General features: G+C 42.0%; 1 protein-coding gene across 1 annotated transcript in view; it reads left to right on the forward strand.

The window, feature by feature from the left end:
* The window catches only part of LOC132882000 (protein diaphanous homolog 1), a 64,349-nt gene that overhangs the window by 14,818 nt on the left and 37,351 nt on the right, over window positions 1-12,180 (forward strand). Inside the window, exons 2-8 of the mRNA XM_060915145.1 lie at window positions 3,892-3,987; window positions 4,126-4,220; window positions 4,321-4,422; window positions 8,334-8,573; window positions 8,666-8,795; window positions 11,160-11,284; window positions 11,591-11,755. Coding sequence (XP_060771128.1) covers window positions 4,212-4,220; window positions 4,321-4,422; window positions 8,334-8,573; window positions 8,666-8,795; window positions 11,160-11,284; window positions 11,591-11,755 — 771 coding nt within the window. The 5' untranslated portion in view covers window positions 3,892-3,987; window positions 4,126-4,211. The remainder of the gene's footprint in view (window positions 1-3,891; window positions 3,988-4,125; window positions 4,221-4,320; window positions 4,423-8,333; window positions 8,574-8,665; window positions 8,796-11,159; window positions 11,285-11,590; window positions 11,756-12,180) is intronic.

A 12,180-nucleotide genomic window follows, 5' to 3' on the forward strand; every position in this document is an offset into this window, starting at 1 on the left:
TGTGCTTCTCACCCTATCTCTAAGGGAGCGCCCAGCCACCCTGCGAAGGAAACTCATTTCAGCCGCTTGTATCCGCGATTTTGTTCTTTCGGTCATTACCCAAAGCTCATGACCATAGGTGAGAGTCGGAACGTAGATCGACCGGTAAATTGAGAGCTTCGCCTTTTGGCTCAGCTCCTTCTTCACCATGACGGACTGGTAAAGCGACCGCATCACTGCGGAGGCTGCACCGATCCGCCTGTCGATCTCACGCTCCATCCTTCCCTCACTCGTGAACAAGATCCCGAGATACTTAAACTCCTCCACTTGAGGCAGGACTTCTCCACCAACCTGGAGAGGACAAGCCACCCTTTTCCGGTCGAGAACCATGGCCTCGGACTTGGAGGTGCTGATTCTCATCCCAGCCGCTTCACACTCGACTGCAAACCGCCCCAGTGCATGCTGAAGGTCCTGGTTTGAAGAAGCCAACAGGACAACATCATCCGCAAAAAGCAGAGATGAAATCCTTCGGTTCCCAAACAGGATTCCTTCCGGCCCCTTTAATAAGGCTTTTAAAATGAAATGTTACATAGACGCCGCATTGAGCTGGTGGCCCGTTGCTGGGATACGTCAGAGTGTCCGCCATATTGGATGTGGCAAATCTTCCCCGTAAACCAATGCAAGTAAATGGACTGAACTTCATAAAGCCCCTTTCTACAATAATATTTAACTCGATGCCTTTTATTCACCCATTAAGACACACACGTATATATTTGGGAAACAAACAGGCACCAAAAACAACACACACAACTTTTAATGTGATGGTTATAAATAGTGTGCGAAATACCCTGTACACTGCAAACTAGCGACAGATCCGCGATAGATAGCTCAGGTAAGCTAATCAGTCAGCATACCGTAGCAAGCTACCAAAACCTGAGGCCACAATAACCAACCTACAAGACTGAATATGATAAATGATGGAAATAGTGGAAAAACTGGAAATAGTGAATGAAAATAAAAATGTACTGTTTTATTTATTGAGTCACCACACAGACCTACTCTCGCTGAATAAAGTGAGCTGAATGAGCGTCAAACTGAGTTCGGCCAGGTTCTAACGTCATACCAAAACAAAATACATCACTGATTCCTTCACATTCAGAAAGGTTAAAAACCATCATAGTGTGGCACTGTATTCTCTAATTCTCACTGCTTATAACTCTACACCTACCCGGTGGAGATGAGTTGGGAAACTGAAGACTGAAGGAACAGTATTGAAAAGTATTTTTCCAGTCTCACCTGTGAAAGGTAATCCCATGTGATCTCGTTTGGACGGTAAACCTGTTGGTACAGTTAAACGCAGCACATGAATGAGGCGTCTTTATTCTCAGCTACTGTCTAGACTTTGCCCCATCCAATGTGGCGGCGAGGATGACGTATGATTCTACGCAGAAGGCGGTGTCTATGTTTATATGTCTATGCCTTTCTCCATCACTCACACGTACTCTTATTGAAGCAGCGCGCGACAAGCCTCAACAGGAACTACGGGTGACTCGCAGGGCCAAATTAGAATTTGCGTTAACGGCACTATTTTTTTTAATCGTGATAAATTGAGATCGCGTTAACGCGTTATTATCGCGTTAACTTTGACAGCCCTTATATATATATATATATATATATATATGAGAGAGAGAGAGAGAGAGAGAGAGAGAGAGAGAGAGGGGGGGGGGGGAGATGTGCAGTCACGTGACCCGTCCGTGTTTACTCTGCCATATTGGACGGCTTCAGGATTGTTTACCTTGCGCGAGCGTAATGGATCGAGGGAGTAATCCCCAAGAAAATTCAGAAAATACCCCATCTACATCGCGCGATTACTTGTCTAAGTTGGTTCAGCATCTTGAAGGTGACGTGAGGCAGCGTTACGTGGAAAAGTGTTCCAGGTTGGGGATTGCAGATCCGTACAACTTGCCGCAATCCTTGTTCAGGGAAATTCGGAGCTGCGGTGCCGGCGATTTGCCCGATCTGGCCTACCACGACATTTACAATTTTCTCGTTAATCGTGAATCGTGTTACACTGGCAAAGCCCTCAAAGCTTACAAGAGCCTGGAAGCTTATAAATATTTTGTTGCGGGATGGGTATCCCAACTATAACTCTGGAAGGTTCCGAAGAAGAATGTCTACTTGATAACCTGACGGGTAAATGGCATTAAGACGTTTAGCATAAAGAGACTATGCAGGACGTTTTATTGTAAGAATGTTCGTAATCTAAACTCAGTTCCAGATAATGACAGGGTTGTAAATATGTATGTTTTTGTCTGGAAAAAAAAATCATAAATCACCGACTATGCAGTTATCATTCAATCCGAAAATCAACTTAACAGATGTACTAGGAGTATTGAATTAGAAGATTACACCTACCTGATATGAAGTGTTCACTACAAATTCGGCTGGTAGAACTGGGGTTCCAGTTTTCTCTTCGCACAGCGGACACCCATTTTGCGCGTCTCTCCGCGTCTGCGGGGAATCTATAAAATGACAGGCCCTCCTTTCGGCCCTGTCTATTGGTACAACCAAATGCTGAACAAGATATAACCATTCTCGAAAGATCTACTCCCACACACTTGATAATTAGAACGGGTTCGTCTAAGTTCTATGCGCGGCCTTGCCGTCCAAAATGGTGGATAACGAATATCACGTGACCTTGTGACGTCACGTGCACGCTCTCTATATGCACAGTGAAGGCTGATACATTCGTGTTACTTGATTCGATAGGACTCTCTGCAGCACCATCCTCTTCTAATTCCACAGTCAGATACTTGCAGCCAAAATCGCGAACTAACGTTATGGCGGGCATATTCGGCATCGCGCTCGTTACATCACCACCACCTTTCTGAGAACCAAAGATCGTTTTGATCTTTTCATTGTTTACTTTCAACGCTTGAGAGATGAAATCGCCCATGTTTTGGTTAGTGGGACGGTGAAGAGACTTTTCTTGACCACACTTTATGCTTACGTACAGTTGAGGCGATAGCTCGGAATCCATGCTGTCAGCGTCAGCCATGGTCAGCACGAGGTTGATACTGTCGTGAATACCATAAAAACATTCAAGTGAATACTCAATGTTGTAAATAGTTTCATTTTCGGACTCGGCTGAAATGGATATACAGTATACAACACGTTGTCGTTTGTATTTGCAGTTCTAATACTTTTTACTTAAAGAAATATGACCTAGTACCAGGGATACATTTCTTTTTGTATGTTTCGGCGGTTAAAATAAAAATACGCACAGACTTTTTATTTCTCTAGCGGTAGTATTTAACTGCCGTCGGCGGATCCGTGATCGGAAAAATCTAAAATAAGTCGCCTAATAAACTACACTGATGTGGGTTTCTGAGAGTAGTTCAGTCACCATCACTAATCACGTATTTCATGCCAGAGATCAAAGATAGCGACGCAGCAGTGTCGCTAATAAAGCAAACACACGCAGACAAAGGTAGCAGGTTGGACATTTAACCCTGCTGTGTCATTTCATGTTTTACAACCAGGGATGCATCGATATCGTTATTGGTATCAGATCTCGATCTAATACCATGCTCGTTTACTCGGAGCGAAAATAAAACAAAAAATACTGTCTTATCTGTATGATTTGTTTGTTCCACCTCTGGTAGTGAGATAAAGGGTGTCGTTTTCACGAGTATCCATCCATGCACGTTTCATCTCTTGTCGTTCATCTGTCTATATCTGTATCTTTCTCATTTCCCTTTTTATTCATCCGTACCTTTTTGTTCTCTCTACCTGCATCACTGACTTGCTAAAAGTGGCAGACTGAAATGAAGTACATGTATATGTACGTTAACAAAGCTCTCTCTCTCTCTCTCTCTCTCTCTCTCTCTCTCTCTCTCTCAATCTTTTTAGCAAAGAAAGAGCAGAGTGGAGGAGAAGATAAAGCAGCTCAAAAGAAGAAAGTGAAGGAGCTGAAAGTTCTTGATTCTAAATCATCCCAGAATCTCTGTGAGTACAGGCGGTGTGTTGGTGTAGAATGCACTGGTTTTAATCCCACATTTCTCTCTAATCATCTCTAACAAATCAAGCAAGCAGCAGCAGGTTGTTGAGTATCCCTGAATCATTGTGTGTGTGTGTGTGTTGTAGCTATTTTCCTGGGCTCGAACAGATTGCCGTATGAGGAGATAAAAAATGCAATTTTGGAGGTGAACGAGAAGGTGCTTACAGAGAACATGGTGCAGGTGTGTGTGTGTGTCCGTTTGTGACTTTGCCAGTAGTTTGCATGCACACTGGGGCCTCATTTGCATCTTATTTGACTTGGGGTGTGTGTGTGTGTTTCAGAGCTTGCTGAAGCTGTTGCCTGAGGAGGAGCAGCTAAAGGTGTTATTAGAGATGAAGGATGAATATGATGATCTCGCGGAGTCTGAGCAGTTTGGAGTGGTGGTCAGTATACGCGCACACACTTGCTCATTCCTCAGGTACAGTCTCACTCTTGACAGGCCAATAAAGTCCAATTCCAAGGAACGGAATTACATTTTTTTCCAGTAATGAAACCATAATTTGCATTTAAAGCTTTGTCGCTGGTCACACTGATCCAACGTGGGAATTTACGGTGTCCAGCCGAGAGACTGCACAAATGTTTATCCCAAGTGCTAGCAAAACAAATGGCATGTACTATAAAGTAATAAATATAGCAGAGCTGTGGCGCAAGTAACAAAGAATTATATATTAAAGATTTTAGAATGCAAAGGTTGTAATTTTAATCAGGTTATAATTGGAAATAAATCAGCAAAGCAATAAGACTGACTAATTGAAACGAAGCGGTCCCAGTGTCCCTGATGATGATGCTAATTCCCCACGCAGTCCCACATTCATACGCTGTACACATATTAACAATGCTAATTACAATGTTAATGAGTATAATGCATTTGTAATGGGGACCAACACTAAGATTAATCCATAATTGATCTTTTTTTTTTTTTTTTTTTTGAGACTAAAGTTTTAAAAATGATGACGCCTGTGTTTTGGTATAATGCAGTGTCTAGGGTATAACAACACGATTGCCTTATACACCCTGTGTAATACACTGCATGTACAGTACCAGTCAAAAGTTTGTACACCCCTACTCATTCATAGGGTTTTATACATTGTAGAACAATACTGAAGATATCAAAACTAAAACTAATTAAATAACATATATATAAAATATAAAATGTGTGTATGTGTTGTTTACCAGCTGGGAGGTCCATATGGTGAAATACCGTGACCGAGGTCTTGAAAGTACTGAGCGAGGCCCTCTGGGCTGAGGTCAGTATTCAAGGCCGAGGTCACGGTATTTCACCATACGGACCGACCTTAAGCTGGTAAATAATATATTTATTTTTTTCTTTACCAAATTCTAACAGAAAATGAGAGCGCCTGAAAGAGAAAACCGAGCCGAGCCGCCATTTTGAATCCTCATTCACGGCTGTAATGCAAATGGCTTCCTCCTCGGTATACAAGTGCACTTCCATGGCAGGAAAAAAATACATTTTGCCGCCTATGTAGTCCCCTATTTATACAAAATTGAGTCATTCAGGATTCAGCCATGTTTTTGCTCGGCGTTAGCAAGTTCGAGGTTTTTAGCTTTCTCCTGAAATGTTTTTTTTATTTCTTCTTCCTCAGGGTAGTAAAACTCGCTTTCGCTGTGAACACTGTCGTTATCGCTATCCATGCTGTAAAATTAATGCTATTCTCCTGAGAAATGCTGGCAAACATTTATAAGACTTTTGATAATCTTCTAAATAAATCTTATTAAAAAAAAAAAAAAGATGGGGGGGTCGTGGCTCAGGTGGATAAGGCGCCATACCATAAATCCGGGGACCTGGGTTCGACCCGAGGTCGTTTCCTGATCCCTCCCCGTCTCTCTCTCTCCTGCTCATTTCCTGTCTCTACACTGTCCTATCCAATAAAGGTGAAAAAAGCCCAAAAATATCTTTTAAAAAAAAAAAAAAAAAAGGTAAATGTTGACAAAAAATGCTACGTTTGTTGTTGTGAATGAGCGAGTCGCCAGAGGTCCATAGGGTCCGTACCGTACGATACAGACCCGCTTGCCAGCCAATCAGAGCACAGGATTTGATGGAAACCGCACCACAAAAAAAAAAAAATTGGAATTAGGCAGTAAACAATATGTTTCATATTTTAGATTCTTCAAAGTAGCCAGTGTTTACACTGATGACACTTTGCACACTATTGGCATCATCATCATAACCAGCTTCATGAGGTAGTCACCTGGAATGCTTTTCAATTAACAGGTGCCTCGTCAAAAGTTAATTAGTGCAGTTTCCTGCCGCCTTAATGCGTTTGATATCAAACAGTAAATAATAAATAAAAATACAGTAAATAGTTCTATTCCACAACTGTAGTAATCCATATGTCAAGAAGCACTCAATTAAGTAAAGAGAAACGACATCTGTCATTATTTTAAGACATGAAGCAACTTTTAATTAATAAAAACCACTGAATTGGGTGCTCTCAAACTTTTCACTGGTACTGTAGATAAAATGTGCAACTTTCTTTATATGCAGTATATACTTGGGCAATATTAAATCGTAATTCCTATTAAAACAACTCAATTACTGTTGATTTTTATTTATTTAAGCTCGTTTCTGTTTGACCCATCTTACATTCCAAACTCAGCTGACTCGTTCTTGCACCCCACTTGGTTTCTAACACTTGGGCTGCATCCAAATACTCATACTTCCAGAAGGTTAGTATGCCAAAAGCAGCATGTAGGGTGTCCAAATATCAGGAGATATTTAATAGTAGTCGAACGGTACCTGGATGATCTACTACATCCATAGTATGCAGATGTACAAACTACGCTATCCCATAATTCAGCTGGTGGTTCTGAGTAACTGAAGGAGGAGGATTCCTCTGGGAAAAATAGAAAGAAGATGGCTGTACGAAGCAAAGCCAGTTTTTGCAGTGTTGTATAAATGCATCAGGAATTGTTCGAACATTTCTGCCATTGCACAATTTAAAAAATATATATACACTACCGTTCCAAAGTTTGGGGTCACCCAGACAATTTAGTGTTTTCCATGAAAAGTCACACTTTTATTTCCCACCATAAGTTGTAAAATGAATAGAAAATATAGTCAAGACATTTTTCTGACCATTTTGAGCATTTAATCGACCCCACAAATGTGATGCTCCAGAAACTCAATCTGCTCAAAGGAAGGTCAGTTTTATAGCTTCTCTAAAGAGCTCAACTGTTTTCAGCTGTGCTAACATGATTGTACAAGGGTTTTCTAATCATCCATTAGCCTTCTGAGGCAATGAGCAAACACATTGTACCATTAGAACACTGGAGTGAGAGTTGCTGGAAATGGGCCTCTATACACCTATGGAGATATTGCACCAAAAACCACACATTTGCAGCTAGAATAGTCATTTACCACATTAGCAATGTATAGAGTGTATTTCTGATTAGTTTAAAGTGATCTTCATTGAAAAGAACAGTGCTTTTCTTTCAAAAATAAGGACATTTCAAAGTGACCCCAAACTTTTGAACGGTAGTGTATGTATATATATATATATTGTTTTTTTATTTTGGAGAATTATTTTTATTGTGTCCTTACTACTTGCTCACATTTATAGAATGCACTACGGTTATGGTTAGATAGTGGGTATTTAACCGACGTTGGTACATATTGGGACGGCACGGTGGTGTAGTGGTTAGCGCTGTCACCTCACAGCAAGAAGGTCCGGGTTCGAGCCCCGTGGCCGGCGAGGGCCTTTCTGTGTGGAGTTTGCATGTTCTCCCCGTGTCCGCGTGGGTTTCCTCCGGGTGCTCCGGTTTCCCCCACAGTCCAAAGACATGCAGGTTAGGTTAACTGGTGACTCTAAATTGAGCGTAGGTGTGAATGTGAGTGTGAATGGTTGTCTGTGTCTATGTGTCAGCCCTGTGATGACCTGGCGACTTGTCCAGGGTGTACCCTGCCTTTCGCCCGTAGTCAGCTGGGATAGGCTCCAGCTTGCCTGCAACCCTGTAGAACAGGATAAAGCGGCTAGAGATAATGAGATGAGATGAGAATGGTACATATTGAGAATTCGGATGCAGCTGTGGTCTAACAGCACATGTCTTGTTTAGTGTAATAGCAAAGGAAAGCAGTGTTTTTTTGTATCCATGTTTGATCTTGGGTCTGTACTTTTTCACAGTGAAGTTGAAAGTAACTGGGGGAGTAAAGTGTTGGAGAATGGGTGGTTGTTGTCCGTGAATATTTGCAAGAGGAAGAGAACATGAATAGGACCTGTGCCTAACTGTAGCCAAACAGATTCATTTTTTCTCTCTTTCTCTCCCTGTGATATAGATAAGTGCAGTGAAGCGTCTGAAGCCGCGGCTCAATGCCATCTTGTTCCGGCTGCAGTTTGAGGAGCAGATAAATAACGTGAAGCCAGACATTGTGGCCGTGACTGCGGCGTGTGAGGAGATGACTAAGAGCGATAACTTTGCCCAGCTCCTTCAGATTATCCTGCTTGTTGGCAACTACATGAATGCCGGCTCACGCAATGCCAAGGCTTTTGGCTTCAGCATTAGCTACCTGTGCAAGGTCTTACACACATCTGCTCTGTAGTGTGAACATATGCATGGCAAGCAGCTGTATTGCTATAATTTATCAATGTCGTCTTTTATCACATGTAGCTCAGAGACACCAAGTCCGCAGATCACAAGCAGACCCTCTTGCATTTCCTGGCAGACACGTGTCAAGAGAAATATCCCAGTGTCATGCACTTCCCTGAGGAGCTTATTCACCTGGAGAAAGCCAGCAGAGGTGCCTTCCATCATTATTATACACCACCCAGCTCAGTAATACACATTTGTTTGCTTCTAGTCACGTTCACACACCTGATTGTCCTTCTGTGTTCGACTAAAGCAGCGCGTTTGCTGGCATAAGCACAATGCCCTTATGAAGAAAACAGTTGTAAAGAATGAAATGTGGAACATGTATGTGATTCCCAGAAATGAATCGTTTCAGCACATTTCTCGGTTCTATGAAAAGGACATAAATTTTACTACAACCCCGATTCCAAAAAAGTTGGGACAAGGTACAAATTGTAAATAAAAACGGAATGCAATAATTTTCAAATCTCAAAAACTGATATTGTATTCACAATAGAACATAGACAACACATCAAATGTCGAAAGTGAGACATTTTGAAATTTCATGCCAAAGATTGGCTCATTTGAAATTTCATGACAGCAACACATCTCAAAAAAGTTGGGACGGGGCAATAAGAGGCTGGAAAAGTTAAAGGTACAAAAAAGGAACAGCTGGAGGACCAAATTGCAACTCATTAGGTCAATTGGCAATAGGTCATTAACATGACTGGGTATAAAAAGAGCATCTTGGAGTGGCAGCGGCTCTCAGAAGTAAAGATGGGAAGAGGATCACCAATCCCCCTAATTCTGCTCCGACAATTAGTGGAGCAATATCAGAAAGGAGTTCGACAGTGTAAAATTGCAAAGAGTTTGAACATATCATCTACAGTGCATAATATCATCAAAAGATTCAGAGAATCTGGAAGAATCTCTGTGCGTAAGGGTCAAGGCCGGAAAACCATACTGGGTGCCCGTGATCTTCGGGCCCTTAGACGGCACTGCATCACATACAGGCATGCTTCTGTATTGGAAATCACAAAATGGGCTCAGGAATATTTCCAGAGAACATTATCTGTGAACACAATTCACCGTGCCATCCGCCGTTGCCAGCTAAAACTCTATAGTTCAAAGAAGCCGCCGTATCTAAACATGATCCAGAAGCGCAGACGTCTTCTCTGGGCCAAGGCTCATTTAAAATGGACTGTGGCAAAGTGGAAAACTGTTCTGTGGTCAGATGAATCAAAATTTGAAGTTCTTTATGGAAATCAGGGACGCCGTGTCATTCGGACTAAAGAGGAGAAGGACGACCCAAGTTGTTATCAGCGCTCAGTTCAGAAGCCTGCATCTCTGATGGTATGGGGTTGCATTAGTGTGTGTGGCATGGGCAGCTTACACATCTGGAAAGACACCATCAGTGCTGAAAGCTATATCCAGGTTCTAGAGCAACATATGCTCCCATCCAGACGACGTCTCTTTCAGGGAAGACCTTGCATTTTCCAACATGACAGTGCCAAACCACATACTGTGTAGAAGAAGGGTCCGGGTACTGAACTGGCCAGCCTGCAGTCCAGATCTTTCACCCATAGAAAACATTTGGCGCATCATACAACGGAAGATACGACAAAAAAGACCGAAGACAGTTGAGCAACTAGAATCCTACATTAGACAAGAATGGGTTAACATTCCTATCCCTAAACTTGAGCAACTTGTCTCCTCAGTCCCCAGGCGTTTACAGACTGTTGTAAAGAGAAAAGGGGATGTCTCACAGTGGTAAACATGGCCTTGTCCCAACTTTTTTGAGATGTGGTGTTGTCATGAAATTTAAAATCACCTAATTTTTCTCTTTAAATGATAGATTTTCTCAGTTTAAACATTTGATATGTCATCTATGTTCTATTCTGAATAAAATATGGAATTTTGAAACTTTATAACAGAGGTGTTGGTCAAGTTGTTAGGGAAGTTGGTAAATATTTAAAATAAGCATAATCTATGGTTTCTGTCTTGGGATAAGATGGACATGAGAACTTGTCTTATCAAACTTCTGTCGTTTTGTCGAACGTTCCACAGTTTGAGTCAATAGTAATTCCAGTTACCGATGTTTACTCAAGATTTTGTGGTATTCACAATCTGCTGTAACCACAAATTCTTCCCAGTGAAAAATTAGACTCGTCTCTGAAAGAATTATACGCATTTAAAGCTAATTTACACATTTTTAAAGAAATCTGAAGCGTTCTTTAATGCATTCTACAAAATGTGTTTTACATTTCTGAACTACCCGTAGGCTTCTGTTATAGAAGAGTTTTGAATGTTCATGGTTTTCTAGATTTTCTAGATGTTTTTTTTTTCTTCCCTCTCTTCTCCCATCTCCGCACTCGTCAGTGGTAATCTCACCTGTGCTGCATATGCAGTGGATAAAGATTTGATTTGAAGTGCTGGAGTATCCCAAATCATATTGGTGTCTAGAGAAAAGGACAAACTAGGATGAGCATGGATTATTTGCACGGAATGTAAAGAGACATCTCTGCTTTTCTCACAGTCTCCGCAGAGACGCTCCAGAAAAATCTGGATCAGATGGGGAAGCAGATCAAGAATCTGGAGAAGGACATCGAGACTTTCCCTCCTCCCCAAAATGACAAGGACAAGTTTGTTGAGAAAATGACGATATCCTTCACATGACCGCAAATGCTTTAGGCTTCATTACAGTATTGGGTGGTGTGACTGGTCAGTTCACGGTCCAGTATACTGGTTAAAATTCTTCTCAAGGTGTGGATTTTTTCCATATTGTGATGATGGTTAGTAAGTGTATGATGCACAGTACATGCAGAACGAAACCGTGGGCGGCGGATAAAGGAAAAGTGATGTTAATCAAACGTTTCTGCCACATCTGTCGGGTTTCTTTCTGCGGCGTTTTGTAACTGAGCCCTGAATGGAATAGTGCTGTTAATATTCTTTAACTGGTCTGAGTACAGTTTTGTGGCAATTGCACGAGAGCAGTTCGAGAAGCTCCAGCTGATGCACAGCAACATGGAGAAGCAGTATGAGGACCTGGGCAAATACTTTGTGTTTGACCCCAAGAAGATAAGCCCCGAGGAGCTGTTTGGGGACCTCAACAACTTTAGGAACATGTTCCAGGTAAGGTCAGACGTCATGGTTACGCTCTGGGACCATCACATAGTCACGATTTATGATGATACTGTAGATAAAAGCAATGGTTAAGAGTGTAGATGCCGAAGATAGGGTTTCTATGCATGTATATTTACTTCTAAGGTCAATTAAAGCCTAGGTCACAACCGGACGTACGATTTTTTTTGGCCGTGCGATTTTTGGCGTTTCCCAAATCGCTGCGTTTTTTTTGTTCGTGGAGAAAGACGTACGTTGGCCGTAAGTTTGTCTTGCAACCTGAAAAAACCGTAAGCGCCCATAGAGTTTGTTTGACACGACAAGCCTCGGTCACAACCGGCCGCACGTGCTCCTATGACCGGTCTACGTACAAAAAACGCAAGAAACGCACGGAGGGCGCGCGTGTGACGTGCTGATTTTCGAGCCGTAGACCAGCC

This window comes from Neoarius graeffei, chromosome 2, assembly GCF_027579695.1.
Source record: "Neoarius graeffei isolate fNeoGra1 chromosome 2, fNeoGra1.pri, whole genome shotgun sequence".
Taxonomy (NCBI): Eukaryota; Metazoa; Chordata; class Actinopteri; order Siluriformes; family Ariidae; genus Neoarius; species Neoarius graeffei.